Source organism: Entelurus aequoreus, linkage group LG10, assembly GCF_033978785.1.
Source record: "Entelurus aequoreus isolate RoL-2023_Sb linkage group LG10, RoL_Eaeq_v1.1, whole genome shotgun sequence".
Taxonomy (NCBI): domain Eukaryota; kingdom Metazoa; phylum Chordata; class Actinopteri; order Syngnathiformes; family Syngnathidae; genus Entelurus; species Entelurus aequoreus.
The window spans coordinates 8600644-8620709 of NC_084740.1; the positions used below are offsets into that span (position 1 = coordinate 8600644).

General features: G+C 40.0%; 1 protein-coding gene across 15 annotated transcripts in view; it reads right to left on the bottom strand.

The window, feature by feature from the left end:
• Nucleotides 1–19698, bottom strand: part of picalmb (phosphatidylinositol binding clathrin assembly protein b) — a 45413-nt gene extending 25715 nt beyond the window's left edge. For 2 of the 15 annotated variants that reach the window (XM_062059956.1, XM_062059954.1), the window contains exons 1-3: nucleotides 18967–19553; nucleotides 9804–9946; nucleotides 9418–9668 (exon numbers count right to left, since the gene is read on the bottom strand). In XM_062059956.1, the coding sequence (XP_061915940.1) occupies nucleotides 9418–9668; nucleotides 9804–9946; nucleotides 18967–19096 (524 nt within the window). In that variant the 5' untranslated portion in view covers nucleotides 19097–19553. Of the gene's footprint in view, nucleotides 1–9417; nucleotides 9669–9803; nucleotides 9947–18966; nucleotides 19557–19580 lie in introns of those variants that run through there. The other 13 variants (XM_062059949.1, XM_062059946.1, XM_062059948.1 and 10 more) reach the window with 13 other exon arrangements.
• Between the last annotated feature and the right edge of the window lie 368 nt (nucleotides 19699–20066).

A 20066-nucleotide genomic window follows, 5' to 3' on the forward strand; every position in this document is an offset into this window, starting at 1 on the left:
AACTGACTATCACAATTAATTTTTTCGTGATTTATTTTTGTGTGTCTTAAAGCCAAACGTTGCCATTTGAAATGACTATAGTTTTGTGTCACGTGTATTATCTGCTTTTTTTATACAAAATTAAACAGAATGAACAACCTCCACGTCTGGTGAATCCATATTTTCTAGTAGTGTTCCTCAAGGTTCCATTTTAGGTCCTCTCTTTTTCATCATTTGGGCTATTCAACTGGTAGCCCCTAAGTTCAGTTCAAAAAACTTGTGAGTAACATTTTTGCAGCAAATTCTTTGAAACCCTAGAGCAGGGGTCGGCAACCCGCGGCTCTGGAGCCGCATGCGGCTCTTTAGCGCCGCCCTAGTGGCTCTCTGGAGCTTTTTCAAAAATGTATGAAAAATGGAAAAAGATGAGGGGAAAAAATATATTTTTTGTTTTAATATGGTTTCTGTAGGAGGACAAACATGACACTAATTGTTATAACACACTGTTTATATTAAACATGCTTCACTGATTCGAGTATTTGGCGAGCGCCGTTTTGTCCTACTAATTTTGGCGGTCCTTGAACTCACCTTAGTTTGTTTCCATGTATAACTTTCTCCGGCTTTCTAGGACGTGTTTTATGCCACTTCTTTTTCTCCCTCATTTTGTCCACCCAACTGTTAACGTGGTGCGTGAAGGCACAAAGGTGAGTTTTGTTGATGTTATTGACTTGTGTGGAGTGCTAATCAGACATATTTGGTTACTGCATTAATGCTAGCTAATCGATGCTAACATGCTATTTAGGCTAGCTATATGTACATATTGCATCATTATGCCTCATTTGTAGCTATATTTGAGCTCATTTAGTTTCCTTTAAGTCCTTTAAATGTATATCTCTTGACACACTATCTGTATGTAATATGGCTTTTAATTTTTTGCGGCTCCAGACAGATTTGTTTTTGTATTTTTGGTCCAATATGGCTCTTTCAACATTTTGGGTTGCCGACCCCTGCCCTAGAGTGATGTCGTAGAGATGATCTTTGAAGAGGTTATTAAATAAACCAAAATAAAATCTAGTCTACTGTAGAGGACGCTGCTTCTACGGAATATACAAAACCAAACTAATAGTAAAGGGAGAAGTCCAGCTCCCCGGTCTTTCATTTTCTGGAACTGTATAGTTGATTAGCTCAGCCTTACACCAACATATGTTAGGTATTCTCTGCAGTTGAGTCAATAAACTTGCCTGGCAACTATAATTAATAAAGTATTTAAATGCTTGCTGACATAACATATCCCCAATTTGTAGGTATGTTAGGTTTATTGTAACACAGAGACATAATGTAAAAACAAATCCACATAAAAACAACATTACATTAAAGTCAGGAATTAATTTACATTGAATTGAAATAATATTTTTTCTCCCAAAGCAAAAAGCAACTTGTCAGCAATGATCAGTTTTGGAAAGCAGGCACAGATGCTTATGTAGTTGGTCACCAGGGTTGCACACATCTCATGAGAGATTTTGGTCGACTCATGTATACCTATTTTGTCCAAATCCTAATTATTTTGCCAAATGGGCTTTACAACTTCAAATCCTGCCAAATATTTCTAATTGCCTTAAAGGAGAACTGCACTTTTCTGGGAATTTTCCCTGTCGTTCACATTACTCTTGAGAGACAAGAACACATACAGGTATGTCTTCAAAGACCTTTAAAACAACTTCAAAACCCTCCATCAATGTTTTATATACACACTGCAAGTGTGTGTGTATATATCCCAGCCACTTGGTCCAGCTCTTCCCGGGGGATCCCGAGGCGTTCCCAGGCCAGCCGGGAGACATAGTCCTCCCAATGTGTCGTGGGTCTTCCCCGTGGCCTCCTACCGGTCGGACGTGCCCTAAACACTTCCCTAGGGAGGCGTTCGGGTGGCATCCTGACCAGATGCCCGAACCACCTCATCTGGCTCCCCTCGATGTGGAGGAGCAGCGGATTTACTTTGAGCTCCACCCGGATGACAACATGTAAAAGCCAGAGCTGGAAGACCCTCCGGCCTCGTTAAGATCTCCCGTTTGGGAACACTTTGGCTGCGCGATACAACAATGGAGTACGGAGGTTTGCCGACATTGTTCAGCAGCTGCTTCTGACAACACGTCAAACATGCTAACCCATTTGAAGCGTCACCACCGCATTCAAGCAGCCTCTCCTTGTCGAGTCAGGCAGGGCTAAAGCAACAACAAATGTTTTTATAGCAGCAGATTTAAGTCCATATTGCATTACAAAATAGATTTTGACCCACTTCTATGGTGGAAGAACAATAAGCCCATATATCCTCTTACTGCCAAGTTAGCCAGGATGGGGGGGAAAAGAAAAGTTAATCTGAGACCGAGTTGACTTGAAACGGTTTAATGTTGCACTTTTTATATATATTTTATTTAACCTGAGCAACAACTTGAGGCAGTTTAATGTTGATTAACATGGTCCCCGATTTAAACAAGTTGAAAAACTTATTGGGGTGTTACCATTTAGTGGTCAATTGTATGGAATATGTAATGTACTGTGCAATCTACTAATACAAGTCTCAATCAATCAATCAAAAAAAGCACTTTATATGTACAAAGGTTTTGTTAATAAACCATTCTGAGCCTTATCTTATTTAGTTTTTATTTTATATATGTTGACCACATTAACCCTGACAACGGACCCTGTGTGTATATGTATGTTATGCCATTGTTTACAAATTTGGTAAATAAATAACCAAAACATTTATATTTTGTTATTTTTTTACTGTACCGAAAATGAACCGAACCGTGACCTCTAAACCGAGGTACATACCGAACCAACATTTTTGTGTACAGTTACACCCCTAATTGTTGGTGGTTTTAGATGCATTTTCAAAGTGATTTAGAGGCAGAATGGGCTATAAGTAGCTGCATTGCTAGCCACCTAGAAAGAGCCAATTATTACAAGTTAGAATGAAAAAAAAACAAAATACATTTTGACCTCTTGTAAGGATTGTGAACGATAGGCAAAAATTCCCCCCAAAAAGTGCAGTTCCCCCAAGGCCACTCCAGGATCTTAGGGTAATTTTTCCCTTGGTTGCCTTTGCCGAAGGTTTTAACTTAACCACGACCCATCTTCAGTGCTTTAGCTGAGGGGCTGAAGCCCGTAGGGTCTCAAAATCGAAAACTGTACGACCTGTTCATCAACCCCTCAGTGTGGTGACGTCTTCTTTTACCTCTAGCAGATAAAAAGCCCCGAAGCAGATGGTTTCCACCTCAATCTTTGATAGCTGGGATTGTGTTTTTGGGCTTATATTCAGCATTTCTCTACCTTTAAACACTTTTGAGTCGAGTTGATGCCAAAGCGCTCCCTTGGGATCATGAAACAGCTCCTCCCTTGTAAAACTGTTATATACAGTATAACCTTTATTTTTAACAGTCTGTCTCTCTATTGTAAAAGTTTTGAGAAGTCTATATCAGTGAGAAGCGGTAAACTTACAAAATCAGCAAGCGATCAATGATTTATTTTTCCCAAAGTATGAAGATATACGGTATAGGGCAGTGCTTCTCAAACTTTTTTAAGCAAGTTCCACCTCAGAAAAAAACTTGACTCTCCAAGTACTACCACAATGACCAACATTAAAATGCAGAATTGTAGTAGGCCTAAGTACTTATTTTAAAAAAGGCAGAGGTCTTATTTAACAAATATATTTAATATTTTTGGCCATGGTAACATTACACACGGTTTGAACAGTAACACTGTGTTTGAATATAGGAAATAAAACAGTCTTTTAATCAAGTGAATCTTTAGCGTACCGCTAGTGGTACTTGAACCACAGTTTTGAGAATAACTGGTATAAGGTTTTGAATCAAAAGCAACCGGACACTCCATAGACCATATTGCAACTGCATAAGTAAAGACAAAAATATTGAGTAGTGCTGCCCCTAAGAATGTTGAATACTCCTCAGTACAGAAGCATTTATTATCAAACAGAAGAACTTGGGATTGACCGATTATCGCCGCCAATATTTGGCATTTTGACAAATATTGGTACCGGCCTCTTATCTGTATCAGCCTTTTTTTATGTTGATAATAAATAGTAATATTCAGATCCATTTTCAAAACATTTTTTAAATCATATTTAATGTAACAACCATCAAACAAATGTCTTTTTTAATCCAATATGCCCATATAAAACTGGTTATTTTGACTCATGTGCAGCCCTGCTCTCTGCCTTCAGCATTGCCCTTTTTAGCTCAATACCTTCATGATGGTTTGTATTAGGGCTGCAGCTAACGATTAATTTGATAATCGATTAATATGTCGATTATTACTTCGATTAATCGATTAATAATCGGATAAAAGAGACAAACTACATTTCTATCCTATCCAGTATTTTATTGGGAAAAAAACAGCATACTGGCACCATACTTATTTTGATTATTGTTTCTCAGCTGTTTGTAAATGTTGCAGTTTATAAATAAAGGTTTATTAATTTAAAAAAAAATAAAAAAATAAAACAAATTTTAAATAAAAAATAATTTAAAAAAAAACCTCTGCGCATGCGCATAGCATAGATCCAACGAATCGACGGCTAAATTAATCGGCAACTATAACTTTAATAATCGATTTTAATCAATTATTTGTTGCAGCCCTAGTTTGTATGTTGGATGTATTTTATGTATTTGTACCTTGTTTTTACTGTTGTACACCTTGTTTTTACTGTTGTAGCTTGTTTTTAATGACTATTGCTGCAAACCAACTTGCCCCTTGGGGACAATAAAGATTTTCTAAGTCTAAGTCTGCCCACGGCGCAATCTGATTGGTTACGCAAACCAAGCACATGTAAGAGGCAGGGCCAATCAGAAGCTGTGGTATTTTACAGAATTCTGCAGGGTTCTCAAACACAATGGAGAGAAAAGCGTGGCAAAACTCCAGTGGTTGTACATACAGTGTGTGTTGAAAGTACATAGACACATACAAATTGAAATTCTCATCCCAGTCCTCTCCATCAGTGTCTTTTGCGAGCACCCCGCTCGAGAGCCGCTCAAAAATATCTGTTTCTCAGCTGCGGTCCATATGTGCCGCAGCGGCACTTAGTTGTAATACACTTTTTCACCACTTGCGGCAGTAATGACAATATCAACCCGGCTCCAGAAGAAGTCTAGAGCGCAAGTTTTAAGCGCAAAAATTATGGCCAAAGTAGTGACGATGTATTTTCATTTGCAGTTTAATTTTATTGATTTATTCAATTTATTTTAGCACTTAATATTGTGCTTGAATTTGATGTTATTTATGAGTACCTTCTTCTGCAGTATGTTTGGTTAGTACTTACTTTTTCCTAAGCAGCCTGACCTAAACCAAAGGTTTATGTGTAGAGATGTCCGATAATGGCTTTTTTGCCGATATCCGATATTGTCCAACTCTTAATTACCGATTCTGATATCAACCGATACCGATATACAGTGCCCTCCAAAAGTATTGGAACAGTGAGTCCAATTTGTTTATTTTTGTTGTAGACTGAAAACATTTGGGTTTGACATCAAAAGATGAAAATGGGACAAGAGATCAACATTTGAGCTTTTATTTCCAGGTATTTACATCTGGATCTGATACACAACTTAGAAGATAGCACATTTTGTTTGAAACTACCCATTTTTCATCAGAGCAAAAGTATTGGAACATGTGACTTTGTTGCCCAGATGTCTGGGCAACAATAAATTCAAACAATAAATAGCACTGAATGTCTGAGCGCAGTTTCAGATTGGGTAGGATAGGTTTTGCCTGTGCAGACTGCATTTAGAGGTAGAACCAACATGAAAACCAGAGAGCTGTCTATGGGTGAAAAAGAAGCAATTGTGAATGTGAGAGGAGATGGACAATCAATCAGAGCCATTGCACAAACATTGGCCATAGCCAGTACAACCATTTGGAATGTCCTGAAGAAGAAAAAACCCACTGGTGTACTAAGCAACAGACGTCGAACAGGTAGACCAAGGAAAACATCAGCAGTTGATGACAGAAACATTGTGAGAGCTATAAAGAAAGACCCTAACACAACCGTTCGTGACATCAGCAACAACCTCCGGAGGGCAGGAGTGAAGGTATCCCAATCTACTGTTCGCAGAAGACTAGGGTTGGGTATCGAGTATCGAGTATCGATTGGAACCGGGACTAACTTTACGATTCTCCCGGTATCGTTCAAAAGTTTAATTTTCGATTCCTATTTTCGATACCCAGTCCGCCGACCGGAAAAAAAAAAAAAAAAAAAAGTCCGCCGAACCGGAAGAAGAAGCCGCTGAGCACCAACAAAGAAGCGCCCACCGCCGGAAGTGTTAGCATAGCTGAGCGAGTCAGTCAAGCTCAAGCATGGATAGCGGGCGTCGGCGGTCGAAAGTGTGGCTTTACTTTACAAAAAAAAAATGAAATAACCGCGAAATAACAGAGCTCCATGTCCATCAAGAAACGAGTGGAGAGAGAGCTGCAGATGTACCAGGACGTTCCACCGATACTTATGTCTGACGACCCTGCTGCATGGTGGTGGTCCGGTGGAACCAACAAAAGACTTAGCGCGATCTGACAGCAAAGGCTTTCTCCTATTTATGCGTTCAAGCTTCTTCCACACCGAGAGAACGTGTATTTTCCACAGCAGGAGACACTATCTGTCCAGAACGCTCACGCATCCTGCCTGAGAAGGCGGATATGGTCATTTTCCTAAACAAGAACTGTCTCTGATTTTATACTGTACCTGCTGCTAATCTGGACTGGGTTTTGCAAGTTGATTCTTACTGTTTATTTGCTTTTCTGCACCAGGTTAGCCCATCAGTGGGAGCACGGTAACATTTTTAAGTACCTGCAGCATCATACACTTGTGTGTAAATGTGTTTTCATGAGGTTTTCAAAAATAAAGCTCTCTTGAGGAAAGTGTACCCTGGGAAAATGTATTCATAATTTATAATATTTATATTCAAGTTCATAGATTTGATATTTATATTCTAGTTGAAAACAGCCCTGTGAGGAATTTATAGTAAAGTTCATAAAAAGTTAATAGAATTAAAATTGATGGAGAATGTCAGACTATTTCATTCAGAAAGACTGTAGGTTAGCTAGCTCATTTAAAATATCCTAAACTTTTTTTTGACCCTGCCTCTTAAAAGAATCGGAATTGAGAATCGTCAGGAATCGGAATCGAAACAAAGAACTGGAATCGGAATCGTTCGAATTCAAACGATACCCAACCCTACAGAAGACTTCATGAACAGAAGTACAGAGGCTACACCAGAAGATGCAAACCTCTCATTAGCAAGAAGAATAGGAAGGCCAGGCTGGAATTTGCCAAAAGGTACAGAGATGAGCCTCAAAAATTCTGGGAAAAAGTTTTATGGACTGATGAGACAAAGATTAACTTCTTCCAAAGTCATGGAAAGGCGAAAGTTTGGAGAAAGAAAGGATCTGCTCATGATCCCAAACATACAAGCTCATCTGTGAAACACGGCGGAGGTAATGTCATGGCTTGGGCTTGCATTGCTTCTTCTGGGACGGGCTCTTTCATCTTCATTGATGATGTAACACATGATGGCAGCAGCAAAATTAACTCAGAAGTATACAGAAACATTTTGTCTGCTAATTTAAAGAAAGAAGCAACCAAACTGATTGGGAGATCCTTTGTCATGCAGCAAGATAACGACCCAAAACACACTGCCAAAACAACAAAGGAGTTCATTGTGGGCAAGAAGTGGAAGGTTTTGGACTGACCAAGTCAGTCTCCAGACTTAAACCCAATAGAGCATGCATTTTACCTGCTGAAGAGGAGACTGAAGGGAGTAACCCCTCAAAACAAACAACAACTGAAAGAGGCTGAGGTGAAAGCCTGGAAAAGCATCACTAAAGAAGAATACAACAGTTTGGTGATGTCAATGGCTCACGGGCTTGATGCAGTTATTGAAAGCAAAGGATTTGCAACTAAATATTAAGTCTTATTCACTTTAATCTATTTTAAGTTTATATGTTCCAATACTTTTGCTCACCTAAAAATGTTGTGTTCCATTACAATTAATGCTATCTTCTAAGTTGTGTATCAGATCCAGATGCAAATACCTGGAAATAAAAGCTGAAATGTTGATCTCTTGTCTCATATTCATCTTTTGATGCTAAACCCAAATGTTTTTAGTCTACAACAAAAATAAAGGAATTGGCCTCACTGTTCCAATACTTTTGGAGGGCACTGTATACAGTCGTGGAAATAACACATTATTATGCCTAATTTTGTTGTGATGCCCCACTGAATGCATTAAACAATGTAACAAGGTTTTCCAAAATAAATCAACTCAAGTTATGAAAAAAAATGCCAACATGGCACTGCCATATTTATTATTGAAGTCAAAGTGCATTTTTCTTTAACATGCCTCAAAACAGCAGCTTGGAATTTGGGACATGCTCTCCCTGAGAGAGCATGAGGAGGCTGAAGTGGGCAGGGTTTAGGGTAGGGGGTAGCCGGGGGCGTATATTATAGCGTCCCGGAAGAGTTAGTGCTGCAAGGGGTTCTGGGTATTTGTTCTGTTGTGTTTATGTTGTGTTACGGTGCGGATGTTCTCCTGAAATGTGTTTGTCATTCTTGTTTGGTGTGGGTTCACAGTGTGGCGCATATTTGTAACAGTGTTAAAGTTGTTTACACCCTCAGTGTCTGTATGGCTGTTGACCAAGTATGGCTTGCATTCACTTGTGTGTGTGAAAAGCCCTAAATATTATGTGATTGGGCCGGCACGCAAAGGCAGTGCCTTTAAGGTTTATTGGTGCTCTGTACTTCTCCCTATGTCCGTGTACCACTCCGTACAGCGGCGTTTTAAAAAGTCATACATTTTACTTTTTGAAACCGATAATTTCCGATATCACATTTTAAAGCATTTATCGGCCGATAATATCGTCAGTCCGATATTATCGGACATCCCTATTTTTAGTTAGAGTGTCCGCCCTGAGATCGGTAGGTTGGAGTTCAAATCCCAGCCGAGTCATACCAAAGACTATAAAAATGGGACCCATTACCTCCCTGCTTGGCACTCAGCATCAAGGGTTGGAATTGGGGGTTAAATCACCAAAATGATTCCTGGGCGCAGCGCCGCTGCTGCCCACTGCTCCCCAAGGGGATGGGACAAATGCAGAGGACAAATTTCCCCACACCTAGTGTGTGTGTGACAATCATTGGTACTTTAACTTTAAATAAACATGCTTCTGGTATTGAAATAAAAGTGTTGGAGTTATAGTATTATTTTAAATTTTGACACACCTAATGTCACTTTTACTGTAAATAAAGATCGGCTCTAAATATCTGTTATCTGCCTCATTCACTACTAATAATCGATATTGCCCCCCCCCCCCCCCCCCCCCCAAAAAAAAACATATCGGTCGATCTCAAAGCAGAACACAACAATAATTTCAGTTACTTACCCTCGCTTAACTTTGGTGAAGTCAAAGGCAACCTGTCTGTATGAGACGGCTTTCTCATTTAGGTAGCGACTATACCGCCGGATAAAGGTGGACATGTCATACCCTGAAATGAACAGAGGATTACCGACTTTAACATGTGTTACATGGTATAACATGATAGTTTGATGAGTGTTACCTTGCAGGCCGCTTTTGTCCAAAAAATTACTGAGGTTGAATAGTGTGTTCCTCGATGCCAGGTACTGCACAAAACGCTGCAAATAAGAGTGGGAAAAATGCTTACTAAAAGCCATTAATTTATTCATGCATGCTCACATAATCAGCCTTTTCTCTTAACACTGCTGATATCTGTCCAGTGTTATAAAATAATCTGCGGGGTCATGGCTCACCTCGTTTCCGTACACCATGAGGTGGTGTGTAGTGATCAATGACTTGAACACAACCACCCAGCTGGTGTTGGTGGTCCTCTCAAACAGCGAGTCAGCCAGTTGGGGAATGTTCACATTCATCTCATTGGTGCAATGGATCAAGTCTAAGACAAGAAAGTAACAAAAAGTTGTGATATGCAAACACAAAACAGTAAACTATGTAATGCTAATCTACATATAATTAGACGATAACTAATGTCAACTGTCCTGTAGAAGTGAATCATTTGATTATCTACACTGCCTAAAAATACCCAAAGTAGGGTTTACCAAGGAGCTTTTAGTATTTCGCCTTTTCAGGGTGCAGGCTTCATCTTCAAAGCTGTGCTTGTGGTCTTTTTTTAAACCCAAGAGGTGACGCTATTTATTTCTAAACACATGTTGAGCCCATGAGCAAGCGCACACCTGCTGCTGCTGATGGAATATGAATAGATAGTAAAGTGACGGCAGAGGAGGGCTAAATTGAATTTTACATGCCTGGACCAAAAAAGGTTGTGCTATGCATTTGTCTTACATAGATCACAACGTGCATGTGAGCAACAAGAACCACATTCTTATGAATATACGCAGCGTTCCCTTGTTTATTTTGTGACACCAACACAAAGAGTTACCCGTAATGGCATAAAATGAAACATGTAGTGGAAACTATTGAACTAGAACGGTACCTTACTGTTAAACAGATGAGCGTTAGGCTGAAATGTCTTAAACTCCCACTTTTTGACTTAACTCCCTGAAGCCCAGAAGCAAGGCCAACACCAAACCCTTCCTTAATCTAACTATGTTAGTTTGTATGACTAATGGAAATGCATATTGAGCGCTTTGCGCACACTATAAACAAAGAGCGAGCAAACAGAGCTAGCTTGGCGGGGGAGACGAGTGTCCGCTCTCCTTCATTTGAGTTCCACAGACAATGTGCCGTGTGTATGTCCAAGCAGGCTAAAGCGTCAATCGTGGATGCCAAGATGCGACAGAAAAGCACTCGGACACACCGCTTCCACCTGCAGCAAGACGTCACTGTGAGCTGCCCAGAGATAAAACAATACAGCAAAGTCATTGATAGACTTAACAGGAATATCAGCGATGCACAACAGAAGCTCATCAAAAAAGACATTTTGATAATAATTACTTTATTTTAACTTTTATATTTAAATGGAAAATGGATTATGCTTGTATAGCACCTTTCTACCTTCAAGGTAGGGCTGGGCAATATCGATATACCGTATTTTTCGGAGTATAAGTCGCACCGCAGTATAAGTCGCACAATAAAGAAGGAAAAAAACACAAGTCGCATTTTTGGGGGAAATTTATTTGATAAAACCCAACACCAAGAATAGATATTTGAAAGGCATTTTAAATAAATAAAGAATAGTGAACAACAGGCTGAATAAGTGTACTTTATATGAGGCATAAATAACCAACTGAGAACGTGCCTGGTATGTTAACGTAACATATTATGGTAAGAGTCATTCAAATAACTATAACATATAAAACATGCTATACGTTTACCAAACAATCTGTCACTCCTAATCGCTAAATCCCATGAAATCTTATACGTCTAGTCTCTTACGTGAATGAGCTAAATAATATTATTTGATATTTTACGGTAATGTGTTAATAATTTCACACATAAGTCGCACCCCCGGCCAAACTATGAAAAAAAACTGCGACTTATAGTCCGAAAAATACCGTCAGTAAACTCGCCATGAAAGCACTAAAACATACCGGTGTAGTGACCGAAGTAGGGCTGGGCAATATAACGATATACTCGATATATTGCGGGTTTGTCTCTGTACGATATAGAAAATGACTATCGTGATATTCGAGTATACGTTCTCACGCAGTTGCTTTTAGCTGCAAGCATTACACTGCATGCGTTTCTCACTCTTGTTGTCTCTCCTTCTCACAGAGACATAAAACAGGCGCACTTTCTAACATACGTCACATACCTGTATGTATACGCCCTCGCGGAGCAGAGAGTTAGCGGCATGGGTAACGTTAGCTGTGATGCGAGTGGTAATACGAGAGAAAGAAGGTGAGAATGTGGTAACAAATGAAGGAAGAATTACTTCCCAAGAAAAACAGCACGGGGTCCATCGTCTGGCGGTGGTTTGGCTTCAAGTGGGAATATGTTGAACAGACAACCGTAATATGTCAAGTGTGGAGCAAAAGCGTTGCTACAAAAAGTACCGTTACTGCTAATATGTACCATAATTTGAAAAGTCACCCGCTAGAGAATGAACAGTGTTTGAAACTCCGCATGTCAACATCTCCGTTCGGTGCCACACCAACAAAATACTCAGGCAACCATTTCCACATCAACCCCGTATGAAAAAACTAGTCAACAACAGAAGGAGATAACGTCCGCAGGAACCTACCACATAGCGAAGGACATACACTATTTGATTTCCTATTATGCAGCTCATTTTTATTTGACAGATATTGAAATATCTTGTGTGACATCATGCACAAAAGTGCACTTTATTTGTTTTAAGCTATTGTAGTGGCGTTCTGTACAAAAAGTGCACTTTAATTTAGTGTTGTTTTGATATGTCATCTTAGTGACATCATGCACAAAAGTGCACTCATAGCTTGTTTTAAAATGCCTCTGACAATCTTGCACTTTCTGTTTTGAAATGACATGAATGTTTGTGCCACTGCTTAATAACTGTTTAATAAATACAGTTTTGGTCAATTGCCTTAGTTGTGATTTCCCTCTCTGCATGAAAGTTTAAAATGAGCATATATTAATGAAGTATGAACAAGAACGTTTTAATGTAGACACATAGAATCATCATACTGCTGTGATTATATGCATCAAGTGTTCATTCAAGGCTAAGGCAAAATATCGAGATATATATTGTGTATCGTGACATGGCCTGAAAATATCGAGATATTAAAAAAAGGCCATATCGCTCAGCCCTACTCCAAGGTACTCAAAGTACTTTGACACTATTTCCACATTCACACACTGATGGCAGGAGCTGCCATGCAAGGCACTAACCACGACCAAGAGCAAGGGTGAAGCGCCTTGCCCAAGGAGACAACGTAATGATGACGGTGTGCACGTGCAAACATTTTGGTACTGGTAGTATGGCGAAGTCAAGTTTCTCAACATGTTCAAGACGATTAGCAACAGAGAAAATTACTTTCAATAAATTAACTTTGGCGAATAGTAACATACTTCCAGATCCGTGCAATATCACAAAGTGGGTGTAAAACGTGAGTAAGTAGCCAAACATCCAGTGGCTAGATGTGGTCTGAATCGAACATAAGTTTAATGACATAGTCTGTAAAAGGTTATGTTTGTTTTATTTGTTATTTTATTTACCCCTTTCTTTGCCAAATTGAACAATTAGGACATCCCATCTAAATAACCAGGACCTCCTGTTCGAGTGTCTAACGTATATTTATATTTGCATCGCTGTTAAAAAAAAAGGTTTGTTCAGTTAATTTACTACAGGAGTAATAGTTTGATGATTGCAACAAATTTGCCCTGCAACCGGCTGATTCGATTCCCATAATGCCTTATGAGGAATATCCGAGCAACTCACAACAGATAAATGTTTGTCTATGTACAATTACAGTGTTGGCGTTAACGCACTTGTTGTGTCTTTTTACGCATTGAAATCAGAAAGGACGCGTAATTCCAGAAGTCCACTTGTCCCCAGAACGCGTTTTTTTAATTTATTTTTTAACCTCGGTTCTTTTATTCCGCCAGTGTTCTGTTTACCGTATTTCCTTGACTATAAGGGTTGAGCTTACCCACCTCAAAGCTTTTGAATCATTGAAAAGGGGTGAAAATGGTCTTGGATGGAAGATGTCAAGAAAAGCTGTCACACTGTATGATCATGGCCAATTTTAATGATCTTGGATTTCAAACACCCCATATATGAATGAATGAAGGGCATTCTTACTCAACAGCCATACATGTCACACTAAGGGTGGCCGTATTAACAACACCAACACTGTCATTAACATGTGCCATATTGTGAAACCGAACCAAACAACAATGACAAACATTTCGGGAGAATATTTGCACCGAAACACAACATAAACACAACAGAACAAATACCCAGCATTCCCTGTAGTACCAACTCTTCCAGGACGCTACACTATTTTATATGGTACAGGGCGTAATTATAAGTGTGACCAGTAGATGGCAGTCAAACATAAGAGATAAGTCGCAAGTACACAAAACCAACATTTTAAATGTTCCATTGAAAATATAGAACATTACACACGGCACTCAAAAATCTATCAAACTGTTTTAGTAGTAAACGTTTTAGTGCCATTTCTAATATAACGTAGTGTAAAGTTCTTACTTATATATGTCAGTAAACTCGCCATGAAAGCACTAAAACATACCGGTTTAGTGAGTTTACATTATTCACCCAAGGAACTTTAGTTATTAGAGCGTTCCGGTCGGACGGTTTTTCACAGGACACATTTCCGTTGCGGTTGTTTCCGGATGAGGAGATGCTGCTCCGTTATTGATTGAAGTGAAGTCTGAATGTCATTAAAACAGTTAGCTCCATCTTTTGACACTTCTTCCACTCCCGTCCTTGCACGCTACACCGCTACAACAAAGAGGACGGGGAGAAGATTCTGTCGAAGGTGAGCCACGTAAATAAGACCGCCCACAAAACGGCGCATCCTGATGAGACTGTCAGAAAGCGGCTTGAAGATGATCTGTAAAACATAATCTATGCAACATTTTGACCAAAGAACCACCATTACATGTTATGTAGACCACAAGGAAGTATTTTACATTTAGAAAAAAATAATAATAATATGACTCTTTTAATGTGCCCTAATACATGAAAAAAGATAAAAAATAGACCATTCCTCGGCGGTGCGCCCTATGGTCCGGAAAATACAGTATATTTGCCGGGTCAAATTATTAATTATTGGTCGACTTCAAAGTAATGTACTTTCTGGTACAGTTTCTTAAATTTTGATTCGCCGAAAGTTTAATCGATCACAAATACGGCATTTGTTTTCTTTTGTGTTATTTTTTTAATGAATCAAGTAACATTTACGACAACTTTTTTCCAAAACACAATATAGAATGTGAAATATAACAGGATAATGCATACATTTATCATTTTTTTTCTAAACGGTTACTAAAAAGCGGGACCCCAAAAATGTACTGTGGGACCCCATTTTTATGACTTGATGGGGTCCCTGGGACCCCATTTTGAAGATTCCTAGCGCCAACACTGAATGAATTAAAATATTTTGAAAGCTGCTTTACTTTGGTAGTTCTATTAAAAATGTAAACGTTACATTCCAGAGATTCACTGCCCACAAATTGCTTCAATAATGTCATGTCAACACTCTTCTCATCATTTGATAAACTGAGTGCTCCTTGCTGCATGTTCAACACATTCAAATTCGGCCTTATTTCTATTAAATAGTGTGTTGAATTAATGTTTTCTCCTCACTGACAAGCTCATAGGGACACTGCCAGAGATCAGTAAATCATACATGTGCTGTCCCACTTCTTCACCACTCGTATTTTTTTTTTTTTACATCCGCATGCAGTGATGAGGGATGCAAGTTAAAAGATGCCGCCACCCCCGTTGACGCTAGCGACCAATGCCATCTGCAGCACGGATCAGATTGACAGGGCGTGAGGTGGGGGTGATTAGGCCTCCCTTACCGTCCTATATTTGACTCCCTCAAAAGGCAAGCGACTCTAAGTAGGACATGGTAACCTTCACCAGAAGCGGCGTTAGCATGGGTGACTGGCTGCACTGCCTAGTGAAGAGCGAGGACGACAAATATGGAGGAGGAACTGACAGCGCCGCCATGTCACAGTGCATATTCAGTTTTTGACTTTCGCTTTAAATAGTATCATGACTGTGTTCATGTCACAGGCTGTAAAGTGCATCAAAACACAAATACATTACAATATTTATGATATACTATAAATCATACTTTAAATCTCCAAACTAAGGTTCAAATTATACAGATTACAAAAGAGATGACACACGTAAGGAATGATATGAATCATGTTACGTGTATTTGTGCTCAAAGTACACTGACACACGCTCACACACAGTACAAAGTCTAACAACTCATGACACCTCCGGGGGAGTCACCCGAGCAGGACAACAGGTGTGCAACCTGCAACACAAGGGGGACTATAGGCATTAAAACAACACGCATAATCCAAAGTACTCTTAAACATAGTATCTCTATTGTTGAATTAGTCACCCAACAACTTTGACTCTGCGCATGATCAATTTGACCATTTAATAACTACCATCTCTATGCAGTGTTTTTCAACCACAAATGTACTGCGAGATACAGTCTGGTGTGCCGTGGGAGATTATATAATTTCACTTAATTGGGTTAAAAATATTTTTTGCAAACCAGTAATTATAATCCGCAAATAATGTGCCGTTGTTGAGTGTCTGTGCTGTCTAGAGCTATACTCTTCCATATCAAGAGGAGGCAGCGGGTAGCTAATTGCCTTGTTGATGTCGGGAACATGGTTTGTCGTGACCACAATATGCAGACGACAGCAGGAGGCAGTGTGCAGGTAAAAAGGTATCCAACGCTTAAACCAAAAATAAACAAAAGGCGAGTGAGAAAAGGCATTGAAGCTTAGGGATGGCTATGCAGAATGAAACTAAAACTGAACTGGCTACAAAGTAAACAAAAACAGAATGATGGACGACAGCAAAGACTTACAGCGTGTGGAGCAGACGGTGTCCACAAAGTACATCCGTACATGACATGACAATGTCCACACAAAGAAGGATAAAAAAAAATACTTATAGTCTAGATTGCTAAAAACAAAGCAGGTGCAGGGAATAGCGCTCAAAGAAGACATGAAACTGTTACAGGAAAATACCAACAAAACAGGAAAAGCCACTAAAATAGGAGTGCAAGACAAGAAATAAAACACTACACACAGGAAAACACCAAAAAACTCCAAATAAATAACGGCGTGATGTGACAGGTCGTAACAGTACACCTACTTTGAAACAAGAGCTATAGTGATGCATGCTTGGTTATGATTTAAAGTCACATCTAATCGAGAACGACGACTTTTTACTGTCAATATCGGCTGCTGAGTTTAATTTTTTTATGATTTCTGCTGGTGGTGTGCCTCGGCATTTTTTCAACGAAGAAAATGGGCCTTGGCTGAAAAAAAGGTTGGAAAACACTGCTCTAATGCAGTGGTCCCCAACCTTATTTGCACCACGGACCGGTTTAATGTAGGCATTATTTTCAGGGACCGGCTTTCCACCTGTGCCAGATAAATAGAGCAAAAATAAGTGCATGAAAAATACAACTCACTATAACGTTGAATTAGCCCTGGACTTGTTTCTTTGCAATGATATGCAGATGAAAATTAGCCTTTGGCTACAATCGGTCACATTTATATTGTATATGTTCATTAATGTGCATTGTGTCATGTCACAAAGTTATAAAAATATAACAAAAGGAAAATTCCTTTTGTTAAAAAAGTACCAATGACTTTCTCACACACACACACACACACACACACACACACACACACACACACACACACACACACACACACACACACACACACACACACACACACACACACACACACACACACACACACACACACACACACACACACACACACACACACACACACACACACACACACACACACACACACACACGGTGTGGTGACAGTATCCTCTGCATTTGACCCATCACCCTCACCCACTGGGAGGTGCGGGGAGCAGTGAGCGTTTGGTGTGTCTCGTGGGCCAGGTGAAAGTTAAGTCAGAGAAAATGCATCCATCAATCCATTTTCTACCGCTTATCCTTTTTGGGGTCGCTGGAGCCTATCTCAGCTGCATTCGGGCGGAAGGCGGGGTACACCCTGGACAAGTCGCCACCTCATCACAGGGCCAACACAGATAGACAACATTCACACTCACATTCACACACTAGGGCCAATTTAGTGTTGCCAATCAACCTATCCCCCGGTGCAATTGACCACTAAATGGTAACACCCGAATACGCTTTTCAACTTGTTTAAGTCGGGGCCCACGTAAATCAATTCATGGTACAAATATATACTATCAGCATAATACAGTCATCACACAAGTTAATCATCAGAGTATATACATTGAATTATTTACAATCCGGGGGGTGGGATGTGGAGGGGGGGTTAGATTTGATTGATATCAGCACTTCAGTCAACAATTGCATCATCTGAGAAATGGACATTGAAACAGTGTAGGTCTGACTTGGTAGGATATGTACAGCGAGCAGTGAACATAGTGAGTTCAGAAAGCATAAGAACAACTATATATACATTTGATTATTTACATTTGATTATTTACAATCCGGGGAGGTGGGATATGGTGGGGGTAGGGTGATAGTCTAGGGTTGAAGTTGCCTGGAGGTGTTCTTTTAGTGCGGTTTTGAAGGAGGATAGAGATGCACTTTCTTTTACACCTGTTGGGAGTGCATTCCATATTGATGTGGCATAGAAGGGAGAATGAGTTTGGTGTGTCTCATGGGCCAGGCGAAAGTTAAGTCGGAGAAAATGCAGTCGTTTATAAATTATTTAATGTTCCTCTGCGGCCCGGTAGCAAATGTGCCACGGACCGGTACCGGTATCCGGACCACTGCTCTAATGCACACAACAGGTTCAATTGATCACAATATCTTACAAAAAAAGTGCATTGCGATTACTGTTATGGGGGTAGATTTACCATAATAACAAACTTATTATTTCTACAGCAATTTAACACACGTTGTAGGTGATATTGAGAGGGAAATCATATAATTAAATGTCAACTTGGGCCTTTGACTGTTGCAATAGTTTCCCCTACTGGTTGTTAGCAACAAAACGCTGCTATGTGTGCTTGATATTCCTTTAATGTGTCGATATTATATCTCATTTGAACCCCGTGTTATAAGTTAATTGACACAAAAAGCTACCTGTAGAAAAATATGCTATTAATGTGCCAACATTTTTTAACGGTTTGAGTCCAACCCCCTTGATGGGAGCTAGCATGTTAGCTATCAGGCTTTGCGGCCTAGTCACCGTCAGCCACGAATCCAAGATGGTTTCAGCTTAAAAACAAGTTGTTTAAAAAGAGACATTTAAGCTCATACTCACAGTCTAAGTGCTTCTTTTTCGGGCCCATTATCTCGTGAGTGGTGGCCTTGCATACGGTTTTGGACACGGCGGATCCCGTTACACTGTGCTGGGCTGCCGTTATCCGGTCCGTGATGCTCTGCCCCGACATCTTCGCTCACTCGGTGCGACGAAAAAAAGCCTTCAAAAATAGCAGATCTGGCCGTTGTTTTATCTTCGTAAATGAGCCCTAGGAAGAAAAAAGTGACATAAATAATCCACCTACTACTGAAACCCGGCCGGACTCCTCCTTCCCTTCCCCGCCGTAGTGGAAGTATGCAATCAAAGCTAAGCTAGTCGAGTCAGGCTATTATAATAAGGAGACAATAACAAATGTTACAATATGTCGTCGCGCCCCTAATTGCTGTCATAAGGGATGCGGTGTTTGCCACTTTCATTCCACTGTGGAACACACCGGATCCCCGCCTGCCAGCCAGCCTGCCTGCCTGTGTCTGTCTGCCGCCGCTCCGCCTCCCCGTACCGCCGCCACTAGCCGATAACAGCGCAATGGAGGAGGAGGAAGAAGGACTCAGACGGGGCCCGAGGTGGGGGGGAAATGGCGGAACTTGTCAGAGACAACGCGACGCCCCGCTGACCCAGGATCAGATGGGACACTGCCGGGCATACGTGAGTCCAGTGTGGCGCAGGTGCACTATAACTGACCCCAATGCAGCTGAGGATACCGACAACAAAAAAAACCCGCACAAAATGCTCAATCACAGCTGCCCCAAATGACAGGATGACGCGTGTATTGATTGATTGTTAATTTTATGGATTAAATGGTGGTTTTAACAATAAAATGTATTATCTTGAATGAATGGCAAGAGACATATGTTAATGATTTTATTTGTTTGGAACATGAAACATCACATGTCCGAAAGAAAAGCAGTAGGAAGAAGTAGAGTTTACTTCATGTTCACCTGTTACATTTTCTAACAGTGGGAGATTGTGCTTCAAAATGTTAAATAGCACTTTATTGCATGTTTTAAAAGCGACTGTTAAAAACTTACTCAAAGTTACAATTTTTAGACCCAAAAGTAAAAATAACTCCACCGGCTAGCTTTTATTACCATTAGTGGTTT